Raw genomic sequence first — 17,901 nt, forward strand, 5'->3', positions numbered from 1 at the left:
AAATGTCACTCATTTATAAAAAAACTTTATCCTGACAGAGCTGCAGGCTAAAAAGCATCTATGGAGAATGCGGGCATCGATCCCGCTACCTCTCGCATGCTAAGCGAGCGCTCTACCATCTGAGCTAATTCCCCTCCCACCAGATTGACTAGTCTTTAGAAATCTGTGAACCAATTTCAACACTCCCCGTCTGTCATCTGATGCATTTTGTTTGGACCGATAAATGTGAAGAGCGACAGCAACTGTGAAATAAGAACAACAAGATCATAAAATGTCTTTTTAGATAGTTATTCAATTTTAAGCAAACTTAACCCTGTAGAGCTGTAGGCTAAAAAATACCCCTGGAGAATGCAGACATCGATCCCACTACCTCTCACATGCTAAGCTAGCGCTCTACCATTTGAGGTAATTCCCCTTCCTCTAGAAGGAATAGTCTTTAGGAATGTGTGAACTACTGTTGTTTAAACTCCACTTGTTCTTTGTCTTGTCGCTTCATGGAAAGTCACATATGAGGGCGCTTAAGAGTCAAAATAACGTTAATAGAGCTTTTCATTTACTAACAGCTGATACTCACACTAAAAGTGGCTTTGAATCAGTGATTTAAAAAAAATAAATCTGAATCCATCAATGAATGCAACAAATTATTTTGTTTTATGAGTTGATATTCCAATGACAGAATGACATTAAAATTAGTATTTCTATAAATTCTTCAGTTTTAAAAGATAGATCAAAAAGATCATGTTTACGTACATACTCTACAAATTCTAAAACTTTTTTGAACATGTTGGTTCGTCGTCCCTTTAAGAAACCTGGTACTCCTCCTTCAGAGTAGGGGCGGGACTATGCAATTTTACTTTATTCCCATTGGCCATTCACTCTGCTGCTGTGTGTAATTGGCTGATGGTAGGGATTTCCTGTGTTGATTCAAAGAAAGGGGAGAGAGGAGGAGAAGTTTGTAACGGAGAGAAGGGAAGACAGAGATTATAAAGAAGAAGAATCAGATTTGATTCAGAACAGAAAGAAAAACATGACATGATGTTTAGGGAGATCCAGGGGAAGAGGAGGAGGAAGAGATGAAGGTTGTGTAATCTCCATGTGGAGGACGGTTAAACTGAACTGGCAGCTGTGAGTCCAGAAACACTTCAGATGAGGTGCCTTCATTTAAAGATTTCAAGTTCAACTCTTTGTTTATCTGCAGGATCTGTCCAAAAGTACAGATTCTGTTGAATGATCCACCATGTGGATCTGGCTCTGAATCACAGTAGGGGAGGCATGGGGAACCTGTGTAGTTCCACATTTATTCAATGGATGTATATACAGTATCTGTGAAAAGTAACATTTTATTACAATGTAGAAAAAAAGAAGCTACTAACAAACAAAATCTGAATTATTAAGTGTGATTCTGGAACTGACCAATCAGCTGTCTTGAGCGTCGGAGGTCGATGCTCATTTCATGCTCCCCTCAGGATGAATTATGGGTAGGCCCGATCAAATTTAGATCCTAGATTTGGAATTTCCATAAATATCTTTGTCAGAAACTTTGTGGAGAAATTGTGATTGTTTAGAGGACAGGTAAAAACTGGCATAAGCTCCAGACGTTGGAACCTATGATAGGAGACTGGTTCATTGGATGTGAGGGGAATTAGCTCAAGTGGTAGAGCGCTCGCTTCGCATGCGAGAGGTAGCGGGATCGATGCCCGTATTCTCCACTGACTTCCTTTGTCTCACACGTTGTCTTTTGAGGAGGTGTGTCACTGTCTTAAAGATCAACAGCTCTTCGTTAAAATAAATTGGCAACCAAAAGCAAATGTGTCTGGTGAAGCTGATCTGATTGGTTGATGTCCCCCTCAGGCCCATGTGACCTCCCAGTTGTCCAGTTGCAGACAGCTATTGGAAAGGATGAGTGGGAAGAAGAGCGAGTTGGAGGATCGCCTTGACGACATGCTGTCACGCATCGCTGTAGAGACGCAGGAGATTACAGAGCTGGAGCAACAGCTAACTGATGGTGAGAGAAGCTACTGACCAATCACAGGCTCCCTCTCAAGGGTGTGTCTTAGTTTTGAAAAAACTCTTCATCTTTTGTCTGCTCCTGCAGGTCAGATTTTGGCCAATGAAGCTCTTCAGAGGGATCTGGAGGGAATCATCTCTGGACTCCAGGACTATCTCCGAGGGCTCAGAGAGAAGGTAGAGGCTCTGGTGTTACCGGTGGATACTGTTGAAACTGTGGGCGAATATGTGTGGGATATCGGTGACCTGTGTTTGTCTTACAGGCTCATCGAGCTGAGCAGAAGGTTCTGAGTCTACAGGCTGAAAACCAGAATCTACAGCTTCATCTGGTGGACGCTCAGAGACACTGCAGACACCTGGAGGAGAGTGCCAGGACCTCCAGACAGGTGTGTGTGTGTGTGTGTGTGTGTGTGTGTGTGTGTGTGTGTGTGTGTGTGTGTGTGTGTGTGTGTGTGTGTGTGTGTGTGTGTTTGTCTCTGTCTGTCTGTCTGTCTGTCTCTGTCTGTCTGTCTGTCTGTCTGTCTGCTTGCCTGTCTGCCTGTGTGTGTCCAGTTAATTCACTTCTTCCGTCTGTCTTCATGTCTGTCCAGCAGGAGGAGCTGTCTGTGTTGTGGACTGAAACTCAGGCTCAAAGGGAAAGACAGGCAGAGCTAGAGGCGGAGCTCCAGCAGCTGAGGGAGGGGCTAAAGTGGCAGATCACTGAGGCACAGGTAATACAGTTTAGACATTTAGAGTGTGTCCAACTAAAAAAATACTGCAATCTGGATGCAAATGAAGGCACAGATAAAAAAAAATTATTTAGTCTTTTGATTATATGTAAGTGTGTTGTAACATAAATTAAACCAACTGGAGTTCATCTCTTTTTAAAGTCCGGGTTTGTCTCAGTTGCTATTTGATATCAAACCAGGATTTTTCTGTAAAGCTGCATTGTAAAACATTCAACCTGTTTTTAGGTGATAAGGATCAGATTGATATGATTTGGAAACATTACTCAAGAGGAAGATATTGGTGGCACTAACAATGTAAATTATAAACCGAAGTCTTAAAGCCGTAGTCTCACGTATTTGGTCTGTGGATTAACAAAACTTTATTGAACTCTTGACGGTGGTCTTTGAATCTCTTGGCTTCAGAATTTCAGAATCGCTTCATGGTGGACACCAACACAAATATGACTGTGATGTCAGTCCTAATGTCTGGGTCTGTCTCTCTTCAGGTTGAGAAATCATCTCTTCAGCAGGTGGTCCAGAATCTCCAGGACCAGCTGACTCAGACCAGATCCCAGTTTCACCAGACCACGACCCAGTATGAAGACACCAAAGCCCACCTGGACCGGACCATGTTAGATTCAAAGGAGCTTCAGACTGGATCAGAGGAGCTGCATGAAGACCAACGCAGGTACCAGTACTGTCAGTCTGTTTCATGTGGAACAGATCAGATTACCTGCTGGGTGGCACGTGACAGCAAAGGGGTTTCAGAAATGTCTGTGGAGGTTCTCAGTCATCCAGGTCGAGGTAAATCAAGAAGAGCAAAATGGAATCACCTGGACTCGATTTAGGTTGTTGAAGACTTTTCAAGTCTCATCCAAGACTCTTCTTCAGGTCAGACTGATGGATAGAATCCAGACAGTTACTCTCCTGTTGAAACAGAAAATAAAAGGACCAAAACCATCAAAACAAAGAGTCTCATGAAGAGTGCATTATGAATAGAAACACCTCTTAAACAGGCTGTGATTGGTTTACAGTTCATTTATCGACAGGAGGTAAAGCAGTGTTTGAGATCTGTTAATGTTGAAAGAAAAGCTCTTGATGAGGATGGGATTCAAACCCACACATGCAGAGAACAATGGGACCAGCAGTCAATTGCGATAGCCACTCGGCCATCTTGTCTAGTTGTACCAGGTAGTTCTGGTGTTTCCCTTCAGGATTCATCTCTCTGAGATCTTTGGTAGATTGCGCTCAACGTGACTGAAACAGTTCTGTTTTCTATGGTGATCTATGGTTAACTCTAAACTGGCCTACCAGGTTGTCTGTCTGGTTAACTTAACCTATACAGTAAGTAATAGATGTGTGTCCTGAGTGCTGAGGTGTCACCAGCCAAATCCTATCATTGTGGGCTACCACACAAAACTAGCGACGAAGATGGGATTCGAACCCACGCGTGCAGAGCACAATGGATTAGCAGTCCATCGCCTTAACCACTCGGCCACCTCGTCTGACATACTGCAACTGCTTAGATAACCAGGTGGACATTTGAATTGTGTAGATGGTGTGGACAGGTCAGTGTGGCATTTACTGTCCTGATGCATTATGGGACAGCTGAGATAAAAACGAACCTTTTTGACACAGACTGAAACCCAGCAGCTGTTCCACTTTGACTCTGACTCTCAACAGTGTTTGACAAGAAGGACGTTACACTGCAGACATTAAAATATTTTTCTATTTGTTAAACGTAGGATTAAAACAACAACAGTTCACACTTTACTAAAGGGCACTCCTTCAAGTCAGAGAGGAATTAGCTCAGATGGTAGAGCGCTCGCTTAGCATGCGAGAGGTAGCGGGACCAATTCCTGCATTCTCCAGGTGTCCCTTTCTCTACAAGCAAAAGGAGTTTTTGACAGCATTTCCTTTAACAGTCATAAACCTCAGGGTTTGTTCTGTTACTTTACTAATGATACCCTGTTAAAGTTGCTGGGTTCCTGTCAGCGTTAGCTAATATTCACCGGTGTAACCATCAGGGCTGTGAACTTGAAACAGCAGCAACACCTGAAGTTCAACCTGATGGCGTTAAAACGTGAGACGAACAAACAATCAGAGTTCCAGCCATGAAATGAAGTGACAGTCAAACACTGTGGACTGGTCTCACTCACACTAGGAATATCTCCAAGCCTCAATCTCACAATCTGAAGGTTGTGAGTTTGTGCCTCACACGGGGCAACTCCTCTGACCAAATACAAACCTAAACCATAAATCCTAAATCCATCCACAAGATCGAAGAGATCCAGTTCTTCCGATCTCCATCATAACGTCTATTTCAGACCTCTTTAGCTCCAGCCAGGAATGTTCACATAGATAAATCCTTCAAAAACATGAATTCACTCAATAAAGCAGAGACATGTTTTATTGAGGGATTAAAACACTGTTTTCTTCACTCAGTTGGGTTCCACAAGTGAACCAAACCGAGTCCCATCTACTCAGTATGAAAACAGCTGAAATTTGTCATCACTGGCAAAAATCAAGCACAGGGTTTACGTGAAAGGATGCAAAATGGGCCAATGGAAAACGTCCATCAATGTTGCTTTATTTGTTTTTTTGCAAACTGCTCGAACTATTTGTGCAGCTTCTGGAATTCCTGTCTTCCTGGTAAAGTTTAAGGATCCCAAAAGTCAAACCCAGCACTGGCAACGTAAAACAAAACCCTCGGTTTGGATGTTGGGACATTCATTTATCAAGAAATCTTTCTTTTATTTAATTTTATTCTACGTTTGGTTTTGAAATGGGCTCCCTGGGTCAATAAAACACTTATCAGTTAAATATTTATGTGAAAATGTTTATTCGTGAAATGAGAAGATGAGCAACACTTTTTTAGATTATTTTCAGAGCCTGTAGAGATCTCTGTTGTCAGTCTTTGAGCTTAGCTAAACTTAGCACAAAGACTGATGGCCCTTGACGGCCACCTGTCAAGGGCCGTCAGTCAGTCACACTTCAGGTATTCAGAAGGGGAATTAGCTCAAATGGTAGAGCGCTCGCTTAGCATGCGAGAGGTAGTGGGATCGATGCCCCCATTCTCCAAAGAATTTTTTGTCCTCATAGATGTGTTTGATGTTCAGGACAGTTTGAATAGCATCAGAGTTAAATCTACATCCAGACACAAAACATCTTTTTTGAGGGTTTGTTTAAGTCGTGAATCGACTTTCACCAGAGAACAGCACCGAGGCCCACTGGTCCCTCGTCCAGCTTAACTGCTCCCTGGTGGTGTGTTCAGGGACCCATGCAGGTCCTCCAGCACACAGACCACAATGAAGTGAATGGTTTCAAATGGTCTGACACGACACTCAGAGTGTGCATGGAGAAGAGGGACATTAGTCAACCAGTTCCACAGTGCACTGTCCTAAGTGAACAGGTCCTCAGTGTGGGGTGTGACAAAGGACGTCCACTTCCATGATGTTAAAAAGGGAAGAGCTTGATGAGGAGGACTGCTTAATGATTGAAGCAGGACATTTTTTGGTCGATTCATGAATCAAACACCTGTTGTGAATTTTACCGTTAATCTAGAGAACAGTAAGTTGTGTGAACAGTACAGAAACATGTGGATTCTACAGTTTAGAAGAGATCCCATTGAGTCCAGTTCACCTGTCAGGGTTGTAGTGCTTTTGAGGTGCGTCCTGCAATTTCATCCAAAACCTGAATATCCTTAGCTTTTTGTGTCTGGAGCTGATGGTCAGATGTTCACTTAATCTCATGTTGGACAAAACTGCCGACGAGGATGGGATTCGAACCCACGCGTGCAGAGCACAATGGATTAGCAGTCCATCGCCTTAACCACTCGGCCACCTCATCTTTCTTCTGTATGACTGAGGTGGACCAGAGTTCAGCTCTGGTCAGCATCATCATTATGGATCAGGTCTCATGGACCAATTTGAAGAACCTCATAGGCCCGCTAGAGGCAATAACACTGATCACTTTATAGATGCTGTGTCAGTGTGCTTTTTCTGTCCTCCCTCCCTGTAATCTAGCATTTGAATTTTGTTGTTTTTGGTTTCTATTTTCTAAATGCAGTGCTGAAGCTGGAGATTTCTTCACCAAACTGTGCTGTTACGGTGATCTCTGATTACCTCTAAACTGGTGTAACAGGTTGTCTGTCTGGTTAATTTACCCTATGCATTAAGTAATAGACTAGTGTACTGAGTGTCCGAAGCCAAATTCTATAATTGTTTGTGGGCTACCGTACAAAACTTGCGACGAGGATGGGATTCGAACCCACGCGTGCAGAGCACAATGGATTAGCAGTCCATCGCCTTAACCACTCGGCCACCTCGTCTGACTGATTGAAGCTGCCTAGATAACCTGATGGATGTTTGCAATGTTTCAATTATCTGGACAGGTCAGTGTCCAGCTGCCCCAAAATTAATGTCCTGATTCATTTTGGGGCAGCTAACATAAAAACTAACCTTTGGACACAGACAGAAACCCAGCAGCTGTCCCACTGAGCTTGGCTCTGACTCTCCACAGTGTTTGACATGAATGACGTTAGACTGCACACAGAAAAATATTTTTCCTATTTGTTGAACATGGGGTTAAAACAACATTAGTTCACACATTTCTAAAGGGCACTCCTTCAAGTTAGAGGGGAATTAGCTCAGATGATACAGCACTTGCTTAGTATGTGAGAAGTAGTGGGATTGATGCCTGCATTCTCCAGGTGTCCTTTTCCCTACAGCTCCATAAGCAAAAGGACTTGTGGACAGCATTTCCTTTAACAGCCATAAATCTCAGGGTTTGTTCTGTTAGTCTTCTAATGATCCCCTGTTAATGTTGCTGGGTTCCTCTCAGCGTTAGCTAACATTCACCAGTGTAACCATCAGGGTTGTGAACCTCAAACAGCAGCGACACCTGACGGTGTTAAAACATGAGACCAACAAACCAGCAGAGTTCCAGCCACATGGAAATGAAGTGACAATCAAACACTGGAGTGTTCTCACTCACACTGGGAACATTTCCAAGCCTCATTGGTCAATTCATGGATCAAACACCCGTTGTGAATTTTGCCGTTAATCTCTTGTTAGAGAACAGAAAGTTGTGTGAACAGTACGTGGATTAGAAGAACAGTTTAGAAGAAGTCATGTTAAGTTCACCTGTCAAGGATGTCGTGATTTAAGGTGCATCCTGAAATTTCATCTGAGAGATGAAAATCCTTAACTTTTCATGTCTGGAGTTCATGGTCAGGTGTTCACTGTTGGCTTTATCTCATGTTTGGCAAAACCTCCGACGAGGATGGGATTCGAACCCACGCGTGCAGAGCACAATGGATTAGCAGTCCATCACCTTAACCACTCGGCCACCTCGTCTTCTATAGCACACTGGCTTAGCATGCAAGACGCAGCAGAATCGATGCCCGCATTCTCCCGCAAGTTTATTTTTCCTTGCAGAACAGTTAGGGCAGTATTAAAGCTAAATATCTTGTTTAAAATGAAAGACGTCGTTAAAGTCAGTCGACCTTTACCAGGGAACAGCATGGAGGTCCGCTGGTCCATTGATAAATTGTTGGGGATTACAAGTTGATGAGGAGGACTCTTCAATTATCAACTCTGATTAAACCAGGAAATATTTTGGTTGATTCATGGATCTTACAACATGTTTCTTCTGTCCTGCTTCCCTGTTGTCCAACAGTGTGGACCAGCAGACCAGGACCAGTAGTGAGCAGCTCCAAGAAGACCACAACCACAGCAAGGACCAGATCGCCAGACTTCAGGCCCAGCTAGCCCACAGTCAAAACCACATAACAAAGCTTGAAGCTCAGGTGATCCTGAGTCAAGACCGGATTGTCCAGCTGGAAACACAGGCGATCCAGGATCAGGACCGGAAAGCCCAGATGGAAACCCAGGCCGCCCAGGATCACAACCGTGTAGCTCAACTGGAATCTCAATTGAGCCAGGATGGGGATGGGGAGCTGGAGAGACTGAGACTCAGACTGCAGACGTCTCAAAGCCGAAACACACACATTCAGCAGAAACTGGTGAGTTTTATTTCAGTTTTCTGTAAATATGGTGAATTTTTTGAATCTACGAAGCCTTCTGGAGCTTCACAGTGGTGTACATGTGTGGAGTCAGTCTGTGTTTTGTTTTGTTTTTTCACATAATGCTACTACTCTGTTTTACTACAAAGCTCCAGAAATGTTTCAGGACCAGGAAACTCCACATGAGTTTCACTACTACCCACTAGTTTTACTTGACCTATTTCAAAATGATGATTCTTCTATATACGGTTCAGGAGGAGCGGCTGGAGCAAAGTCGTATGCAGCTGCATGACGTCCAGCAGGAGAGAGACGCGCTGCTGCAACAGGTCAGGCCTTTCATTTATGAAACTGAATAAAAACTTCAAAAATCAAAATGAAAGCTCATCTATATCCGTGTGTCGTTTAAGTTCATGTCAATACCTCCACTAGTGGGCAGTGCTGAGTCACACACTTCAACGACAACAATAGTGACAGTTATGATGTTCTGAGAAGGCAGTGATGTACTCAGTGATGGTTCTGTGAAGTCCTTAAAGACACAACAACAGAAGGGTGGTGCAGCAGTGCATGCTGGGACTGATTGTTTCGGTCATGTGGTTCAGCTGTGTTCACAGGGCAGCGGTCACCAGAAGAGTCTCGGCCGTCTGAACAGGAAACTACGGCAGCTCAGCAGGTCCATGTGTAACTCTGATCAGCTGACGACGGAACAACTGAAGTCGACTATGGAACAGCTGAGATCTGTGAAGAACATGGTGGAGCTGCTGCACACACAAACGCAACAGGTGGTGGAGGAATTATCCCACTTAAATCTGCATTTCCTGTCTCTTCTTTAGGCATCTCCACCCCGCCTAAAACAACAGTGTTGCATAGGACATGATGTTATTAATGTTAAGTTACTGTGACCAGTGCATGTAAAGATTCATGACACCTTTGCTGGGTCAAGCCAACTTGTCCACCAATCAGAGAAAAGTACCTAAATATACGTAATTATAACTCTCTCAGGCTCCCAGTCTGGCCTCTCAGGGAACTCAGGACTCTGGATTGGGCCTGCCATACCTCGGTTCTCCTGAGCGACAGCAGGACAGACCACCCGCTCCCCCTAGTGCAGGAGGGCGTTGGGTTTATGTTCCAGACACAGGTACTGACTCACAGATGAGACACATACTGATGAGGCTCTAGAGCCCTGCTGAGCTGTGAACGGTCTCCAGCAGCGGAATGGAGGGACTGCGGAGGAGACGGCGGCAGCCCGGCCGCCTCAGCTGGACCAGCCTGGCTGTTCTGCGGTCCCCCTGCAGTCTACAGTACTCCAGCAGGAGGCGCTGCACTGCACTGTAACGTGCCAGAACACAGACATGAGGTCAGTGCCCAGCATTATTCAGAAAGTTCATGTAGATATGTTTGCTTAACATAGAGTAGCTGTCAAAAATTTCATTTTGTGTTGTTGTTCCGATCTGAACAGCTGACGACACTCTTTCACTGAATACTTACGAAAAAATGGAGTGAAGAGTGATTTCATGCATTATCAGTCCAAACAAAATGCATGAAGTGACTGGAGAATGCAGATCACAGAATTTAGAATTTTAATTAGAGTGTTGAACTTTAAGTGGATAAAATCCTCATATACTGGAGAATGACCGATATGAATGACATTAGACGGCAAAGAGAAAACTATTTTTCTACCTTTGATTGTTAATAAAGTAAGTTTCCACGAAGAGACAAGACTAAGTTCAAATGTGGCGTTAAAACAACAGTAGTTTACAGATTTCTAAAGACCACACATTTATGCAGGAGGGGAATTAGCTCAAATGGTAGAGCGCTTGCTTCGCATGCGAGAGGTAGCGGGATCGATGCCCGCATTCTCCAGAGTAGCATCTTTATGGGAATCAGCCAGACTATCCTGGAAAGAGATCTGTGTTTTTCTGATGTTCTTTAGATTATTCAAATGTCGTTTCAACATCCTGATTACCCAATCACAGGTGGGCACCACTGAGAGAATGTTACGAGTTAGGCTTGTCTCTGTTTTACTGTCTAAATATTTAACTGAGCAGTGAACTGCAGCAAGTTTCTGTTGGTTCAACTAATTTTCTGAAATGAGACCTACACTGTATTTACATGTGTGTTACCTGTTTGAGAGCCTTTTCAGGCTCCCGATGGTCCAGCTGCAGATCGCTAGCTACACACATACAACATAAAAACACAACGTTGATTATTTTGAGACATTTTTACTCCTTTAAAATCAAAACTTTCAGCTCTTTTCAGACTGTCCAATGATCTTTCCCGTCAGCGTTAGCTAACATTCGCCGGTGTAACCATCGGGGCCGTGTACTTGAAACAGCAGCAACACCAGAAGTTAAATCCGATGGCGTTAAAACATGAGTCCAATGAACCATCAGCATTCCATGAACATGGGCACATGTGGACTGGTCTCACTCACACTGGGGATGTTTTTAAGCCTTGTTGACGCAGTTGGCAGCATGTCAGTTTCATAATCTAAAGGTTGTGAGTTGAAAACCTCACATGGGGCAAGTTTTCTGTATTGTGATGCTACTTTCAGGGACAGGAAATTTCCCTCTCTGTGATTATTTAAGCATTTTGATTCTGATGTCTCACTCCTTTTTCACCTGTGATTCAGACTCAGTCTAAAAGTCACTCCATCAACAAGATCTGAAAGATCCAGTTCTTCCTCGGGTACGACTAACGTCTGTTTCTGATATCTTTAGTGCTACTCAGGAATGTTCACATGGAAAAGTCTTCCGGAAACATGCGAGCTGGGGTGCCTTGAGTCAGTTACACTTCAGAAGACCAGAAGGGGAATTAGCTCAGATGGTAGAGCGCTCGCTTAGCATGCGAGAGGTAGCGGGATCGATGCCCGCATTCTCCAAATGTACTTTTCCTTCCTCAGCTCTGTAAGACTTGTGGACTTTCTCACCTGACTTGACAGATTTTTGTTCCCTGAATAACTGGATGGATGTCTGAATTGTGTAAATGGTCTGGACAGGTCAGTGTAGTGTTTACTGTCCTGATTCATTGTGGGACAGCTGGGATTAGAACTAACCTTTGGACACAGACTGAAAACCAGCAGCTGTCACACTCAGCTTTGACTTTGACTCTCCAGAGTGTTTGACAGGAATAACGTTAGACTGCAGACGATTACCAATTTTTATTGTTTAAAACGTGAGTTTCCACGAAGAGAAGACTGAGAAGAAGTTAAAATTTGGAGTTAAAACAACAGCAGTTCACACATTTCTAAAGACCATTTCTTCTGGGAGGAGGGGAATTAGCTCAAATGGTAGAGCGCTCGCTTAGCATGCGAGAGGTAGCGGGATCGATGCCCGCATTCTCCAGGGAAATCTTTTCCTGGGAAAACACATTTTTACACTTTGATAAAACTTAGGTTTCAGCTGTTTTCAGACTCTATTGATCGCGTCAGCGTTAATCTAACATTCACCAGTGTAGCCATCAGGGCTGTGAACCTGAAACAGCAGCAACACCTGAAGTTCAACCTGATGGCGTTAAAATATGAGACCAACAAACCATCAGAGTTCCAGCCACATGGGAATGAAATGACAATCAAACACTGGAGCATTCTTCTCCACTCTAGGAGTGTTGCTAAGCCTCGTTGGCGCAGTAGGCAGCGCGTCAGTCTCATAATCTGAAGGTCGTGAGTTCGAGCCTCACACGGGGCAGCTTTTTTGACCCAATACTAACAAACCAAAACCAGTTTGTAGCTGCTGTAATTTTACGCTGCTTTCAGGGACAATATGTCCCACTCCTGTTTCACATGTGACTCAGACAGTCCTACTACTAGGAGAGAAATACGAATCCACTCACTAGAATAGTAATGCGTTACAAAAAGATAGAAGTCAGTCACAAGTAACGTCGCTGGAAGGGGAATTAGCTCAAATGGTAGAGCGCTCGCTTAGCATGCGAGAGGTAGCGGGATCGATGCCCGCATTCTCCAAAGGTTTTGCCCAGGAGAAAAGCGCTAATTCTGTTTGGCGCAGAGGTTTTCTGTCACATTGTCTGGAATGTACCAGTGTTATGACTGTGACGTAGACACACACACACAAGCACGTGACGAAGACCGGCGTCAATTGAGACCCGCCCGCTCTTTAATCTCTGCCTCTGATTGGCTCTGGCCCTGACACATTCGTCAACCATCAGCCAATCAGAGTCAGAAAAGGAACATCGCCGCTTCACGGCGGTCTTCTACTACCAAGTAGTTAGTTTAGAGTTGTGGTTTGGTGATAAAGGAGTCCCAATAAACCGGATGTAGAGTGATGCGTCTGTTTCTGATCTCTGTAGCGCCTGTAAGGAATATCTACATGGATTTATCCACACAGCAAAACAGAAAGAAGTAAGCTCAAGTGTGAGTCCAGGACGGATACCAGGAGGGGAATTAGCTCAGATGGTAGAGCGCTCGCTTAGCATGCGAGAGGTAGCGGGATCGATGCCCGCATTCTCCAAAGGTTTTTCTCTCAGACACAGGCGTTAATTCGGCTGGGCGGGTAAATCGCGAATGTTTTCCGCCGCACTGTCCGGTCAACGTGTTCACCAGAGTTACGTGAAACTGCCCCTTACACAGCACACCAAAGTAAAGACATAGCCGCCCACGCTTTCCTTCTCTGCCTCTGATTGGCTCTGATCCTTTGGGGTTTTCCGTTCTTCATCATTCTATATTATGATCAGTAGTCATCACGTGGGCGTGGCCTCAGAGCAGGAGACCGTCTGCGTTAAGATGATCACCTGCATCCTCATCATCTCTTACTGGGCCTACTGGATCAAGACAGTGTTACGTGTGTGTGTGTGTGTGTGTGTGTGTGTGTGTGTGTGTTTGTGTGGCAACAGGTTGACAGGTGTGTGCATGAAGAAACAGACAGGCTGGAGAAAGCGAAGAAGAAAAAACTACAAATGGAAATTAAACAATTGCGACGCACACTGAGACGACACCGGTAACGTACTCACACAGACACACACAAAAACATTTTTGAATTCATATTTATTACTTATTTTGCTTTAGCATCAATAAGATTAGCATTGTGTCTTAATTTTAGTGTAATTTAGTTTAGTTTTCATCTTTAAACCCTGAGCAGAATGTTTGTGTGTCTGTTTGCATACAGAGGTGTGATGCAGGTGTGTGATGAGGTGGAGTGTGTGGAGAAGACTCTCCTGAAGAGACAAGCTGAACTCCGTCAGGCTGACAGACTACTGCTGGAGGCTCAGAGCTGCATAGACACCACCAGAGACAAGGTACCCCCCCCCCATTCAGCCTGTCCTGTACTGGAAACAATGGGAACACTGGTTCTGTTTGTCCTTCAGGCCAGTTCAGCTCAGCGGGAGGCTGACGTGTTGCAACGTACAGCCGAGGATGGCGCCACCTGTTTGCTGGAGGCCTTCAGGTAAAATACAGTCACGGGTTGACAACATATTCTCCATCACGTCATCCTCATACGAGCTAGTTTCCAGAGAGCTACAGGAGGAGGTGGAGGAGCTGCTCAGGAGCAGACAGGAGGAGGAGGAGGGTCTGAAGGAGGTGGAGGAGGCACTGAGCCACAGACATGAGGAGTTACAACGAGCTAACTCAGACAGAGAGTCAGCTGCAGACAGGTAGACACACCTCTCTCTCTCTCTCTCTCTCTCTCTCTCTCTCTCTCTCTCTCTCATTTTTTATAAAGTAAACCATTTCATTTATTTGATTTAAGCACAGGGGAACAAGCCAGTGTCGGCTGTAGGCCGGTCCCAAGCCTGCAGAGCGTTTCGGTAGTAAGGGCATCCAGTAAAAAATAAAAACAGTCAAAAGACAGTTTTAATTTGGGTATTTTTGATGTTTTTGACATTTGTTTATACAAGTGAAAAGCTGTTCTTGTTGTCTGCTGTGATCGTACGCTGACAGTCTCAGCATGCCTTGTGTTGAGTCTCATGACAACACCTCTCCACTGCATTAATGGTGACCTGCAGTAAACCTGAGTTGAGCTTCTGTAAGAGGAACACTAAATAAATAAATAATAACAATACTACATCTTACCATAATGTCACTGATTGCTTTCAAATGAGATTAATTATTACTAATCAAAAACATCATGAAAGAAACTCGTTGACCTGAACGAGGTTTTTTGTTGTTGTTTTTTTGTGTAGGTTAGCTACTGTGCTGTCAGACTGTCAGGATTCTCAGAGGCGTCTCAATTCTCTTGTCATTCAGGTAAAACTTCACAGCATTGAGATTCTTCTAGCTTATCTTCTCTGCAGCACGCAGGCTAATAATGTAACTAAGATGTGGTTAAATAAAGACACATTTGTTACTTTACTTACTTGAAATATGATTAAATATGAGACTGCAGTCTAGCTGGGCAAGTAAAAAAACAGAAGTAAACTAATAAATCAAACTAAAGTCTCCTGAAATTAATCATATCGAGATGTAAAGAAACAGCAGACAAGAGAAGAACCGATACTGTGATCCTCAATGCAGGAGGAGCAGCAGGAGCAGAGGATTGTCCAGAGGACGGAAGAGCTTCAAACAGTAGTAAGCAGAGTGGAGGAGGTGAGAGAGGAGGAGAGACGGCTGCATGACAGAGTCATGGTGAGGAGGAGAATGTACTTACCCTTTTGTGATTAGTAGGCGATACAACAACCAGCGTATTATTTCCCTTCAGGGATTAATACAGTTAATTAAAATTTAAAAAATGTTTTAAAAAAAAATCGCTAATGATATGTCTTCACAACACATTCATCAGGAAGTTGTAGTTTAGACACCAAAGATGCCCTCGCCTGTCAAGTGGTCGACAACATCAGACGATAGTTTGTGGTTCAACCATTAGATGAATCCGATTTGTCTGTGTTGGTGCAGGAGATGCTGGACCAGCAGAAGACACTGCTGAGCGAGAAGAGGTCTACTGTCACTGCTCTGAGAGGTGATGAGCAGAAACTGATCTCAGTTCAGTCTGAACTCCACACACATAGAGCAGGTAATGCCCCAGTACAACAGTCACATGAACCAGGAACTGTTATCCAATCCAATCTACGGATCCTCTATTCACTGTAATAAACTAAAAAATGTTTATTGGCAAAGAATGTTTTAACAGAAGTTCAACTGATCTGTGGGCTTCTCCTGTCAGCCAATGAAAAACTAAAGAGGTGTGGCTTAGAGGCAGAGCGTTAAGCAGGTTCAACATATCCAGGTTATCTTTATGTCATCTAGTTTCAATAGACTTAACCTCACTGTCAGTAGTGGCCTACATGAAGGTGGTCAGAGGCATTTCATCAACTTCTGACAATCCACGAACACGACATAATGTACAAACTATAATATTATCCACGTTTTATCAGTGCAAGACAGCCTTTGCAGTAGAGTAATATTACTACAAAAACTAAATAGGAAATAGTTCAAAGTCAAGGTATAAATTGTTTTCACAAGTTGTTTGACGCAGGGCTTGGTGAAGATCCTACTGCTCAGCATTTCTCTGTGTCCAGAACTAAAACAACTCCTCCAGGAAGTACTGGTTGAGCAGCAGACGTTGGAAGAAGTCAAAACCAAACATGCCCACAGTCTCCAGCAGCTCCAAATTAAACAAGACCAGCTGGACAGAACACTGGAAGAACTGGACCTGACGAAGGATGAGCTGGACGGAACAAAGGGTGAACTGAATGGAATGACAGACAAACTAGAGAAGATTACGGTTGAACTGAACAGGACAAAGGGTGAACTGGATGTGACGAAGGATGAACTGCAGGGGAACAAGTGTGAACTGGACAAGATGAAAGACAAACTGGTGAAGACGAAGGCCGAAGTGGACAGAGTGAAGTCTGAATTGGATGGAAAGAGGGATGTGCTGGAGAAGACTGTAGATGAACTGGAGAGCTCAAAGGATGAACTGGGAAGGGTGAAGAAACAACTGGAAGGAACAAAATCTGAGTTTGATGGGATGAAGGGTGAACTAGATAAAATGCTGGAGGACATGGGCAGGAAAAAGGAGGAGCTAGCTGAGCTGCAACGTGATGTGTCTCACAGGAAGAAGGCAAAACAACGACAAACAGAACTACAGGTCTGTGGAAATTTAAAGATTAAATGATAGTAAATTTGATTACAAAATCATTGTAAAATGATTGAAAGTAAAGTAAATCAAATACCAGCACAGATCTCTGTAGTCATGTCAGTTGTTTTCTCTGTACAGCAGGAGGAAGAGGAGGAGCTAGGGAGGAAGAGGAAAGAGTGGAGCAGTCTGCAGGAGAAGTGTAAACACCTGGAGGCCAGACGAAGGCACGCTGACAGGTACATCCTGACTCCACCCACTCTACCCGAATAAATGATGAAGTGTATAAATATGACATGATCAGACGAGTGAGAGTTTGTTTACCAAATATAACAAAGTCCATTGAATGTTGACTGGAAGAAATGTGTTTTTATGTGTGTGTCAGATGTTTGTCAGTGGTAGAGGTGGAGCTTGACAAACAGAGGGAGGAACTCAAGCACCTTCAACTTCTCAAGCAGGAAGTGCAGGGAGACACAGCAGCCACTCAGGATCAGCTTAACGGTGTGACATCATCACTTAAATCACATACAGAGAATACGATGAGACACTGATGAGAACATTAGAACTATTTCTCTTCCAAATCCCGGTACGTCTCTGCTACATCTAACAGCATTTCATGTTTTTATTGAGGGAAAGGTAATCTCCCCATCAATCCCCATCATTGGAGAATGCTCCAATTACGGGGAACCTCTTGCATGCTAAGGAAGTAGTCTACCAGTTGAGTCAATTCCCGGTCTGATTTCAAGGTTACAGTTCTACCAATGCAACATTGTCTCCAAGTCCTTGTTCATGGGGGACACTGGTCACACTGTTCAGAAAGTTTCTGTTCAGAGGGTCAGAATTATTGTGGAGAATGTGGGCATCTATCCCAATACCTCTTGCATGCGAAGCAAGTGCTCTACCACTTCAGCTAATTCCCCTTCATGATGAAGCAGTGTTGCTAAGTTTTTGTTCATGGGGTATCATACAGTTTGAGTAGAAGGTCAAAATCTATGTGGAGAATGTGGGCATTGATCCCACTACCTCTTCCATGCTAAGCAAGCGCTCTACCACTTGAGCTAATTCCCCTTAATGAACTATGGGTACAACCCCACATGTGACACAAAGACTTTACAAATGTAGTCCTACCAAGTTTGTC

The 17,901-nt window shown here is 43.9% G+C and overlaps 1 protein-coding gene and 11 non-coding genes across 17 annotated transcripts in view; 7 read left to right on the plus strand and 5 right to left on the minus strand.

The window, feature by feature from the left end:
• The window catches only part of cntrl (centriolin), a 62,577-nt gene that overhangs the window by 19,905 nt on the left and 24,771 nt on the right, over positions 1-17,901 (plus strand). For 3 of the 6 annotated variants that reach the window (XM_068310511.1, XM_068310508.1, XM_068310512.1), the window contains exons 11-30: positions 1,852-2,005; positions 2,096-2,184; positions 2,271-2,393; positions 2,598-2,717; positions 3,221-3,402; positions 8,394-8,739; positions 8,994-9,065; positions 9,339-9,518; positions 9,739-9,874; positions 9,945-10,093; positions 13,585-13,688; positions 13,857-13,986; positions 14,056-14,135; positions 14,203-14,343; positions 14,872-14,935; positions 15,203-15,313; positions 15,581-15,698; positions 16,204-16,775; positions 16,905-17,002; positions 17,149-17,264. In XM_068310511.1, coding sequence (XP_068166612.1) covers positions 1,852-2,005; positions 2,096-2,184; positions 2,271-2,393; positions 2,598-2,717; positions 3,221-3,402; positions 8,394-8,739; positions 8,994-9,065; positions 9,339-9,518; positions 9,739-9,874; positions 9,945-10,093; positions 13,585-13,688; positions 13,857-13,986; positions 14,056-14,135; positions 14,203-14,343; positions 14,872-14,935; positions 15,203-15,313; positions 15,581-15,698; positions 16,204-16,775; positions 16,905-17,002; positions 17,149-17,264 — 3,085 coding nt within the window. The remainder of the gene's footprint in view (positions 1-1,851; positions 2,006-2,095; positions 2,185-2,270; positions 2,394-2,597; positions 2,718-3,220; positions 3,403-8,393; positions 8,740-8,993; positions 9,066-9,338; positions 9,519-9,738; positions 9,875-9,944; positions 10,094-13,584; positions 13,689-13,856; positions 13,987-14,055; positions 14,136-14,202; positions 14,344-14,871; positions 14,936-15,202; positions 15,314-15,580; positions 15,699-16,203; positions 16,776-16,904; positions 17,003-17,148; positions 17,265-17,901) is intronic. The other 3 variants (XM_068310510.1, XM_068310509.1, XR_011035014.1) reach the window with 3 other exon arrangements.
• trnaa-agc (transfer RNA alanine (anticodon AGC)) lies at positions 62-134 on the minus strand. The gene has a single exon. It is a non-coding gene; the product is annotated as a tRNA-Ala (tRNA).
• trnaa-cgc (transfer RNA alanine (anticodon CGC)) lies at positions 1,637-1,709 on the plus strand. The gene has a single exon. It is a non-coding gene; the product is annotated as a tRNA-Ala (tRNA).
• On the minus strand, positions 4,138-4,219 carry trnas-gcu (transfer RNA serine (anticodon GCU)). The gene has a single exon. It is a non-coding gene; the product is annotated as a tRNA-Ser (tRNA).
• trnas-gcu (transfer RNA serine (anticodon GCU)) lies at positions 6,482-6,563 on the minus strand. The gene has a single exon. It is a non-coding gene; the product is annotated as a tRNA-Ser (tRNA).
• On the minus strand, positions 6,963-7,044 carry trnas-gcu (transfer RNA serine (anticodon GCU)). The gene has a single exon. It is a non-coding gene; the product is annotated as a tRNA-Ser (tRNA).
• trnas-gcu (transfer RNA serine (anticodon GCU)) lies at positions 7,990-8,071 on the minus strand. The gene has a single exon. It is a non-coding gene; the product is annotated as a tRNA-Ser (tRNA).
• On the plus strand, positions 11,545-11,617 carry trnaa-agc (transfer RNA alanine (anticodon AGC)). The gene has a single exon. It is a non-coding gene; the product is annotated as a tRNA-Ala (tRNA).
• trnaa-agc (transfer RNA alanine (anticodon AGC)) lies at positions 12,008-12,080 on the plus strand. Its single transcript has one exon. It is a non-coding gene; the product is annotated as a tRNA-Ala (tRNA).
• Positions 12,350-12,422, plus strand: trnam-cau (transfer RNA methionine (anticodon CAU)). Its single transcript has one exon. It is a non-coding gene; the product is annotated as a tRNA-Met (tRNA).
• On the plus strand, positions 12,625-12,697 carry trnaa-agc (transfer RNA alanine (anticodon AGC)). Its single transcript has one exon. It is a non-coding gene; the product is annotated as a tRNA-Ala (tRNA).
• Positions 13,130-13,202, plus strand: trnaa-agc (transfer RNA alanine (anticodon AGC)). Its single transcript has one exon. It is a non-coding gene; the product is annotated as a tRNA-Ala (tRNA).

This window comes from Antennarius striatus, chromosome 3 (genome assembly GCF_040054535.1).
Source record: "Antennarius striatus isolate MH-2024 chromosome 3, ASM4005453v1, whole genome shotgun sequence".
NCBI classification, from domain to species: Eukaryota; Metazoa; Chordata; class Actinopteri; order Lophiiformes; family Antennariidae; genus Antennarius; species Antennarius striatus.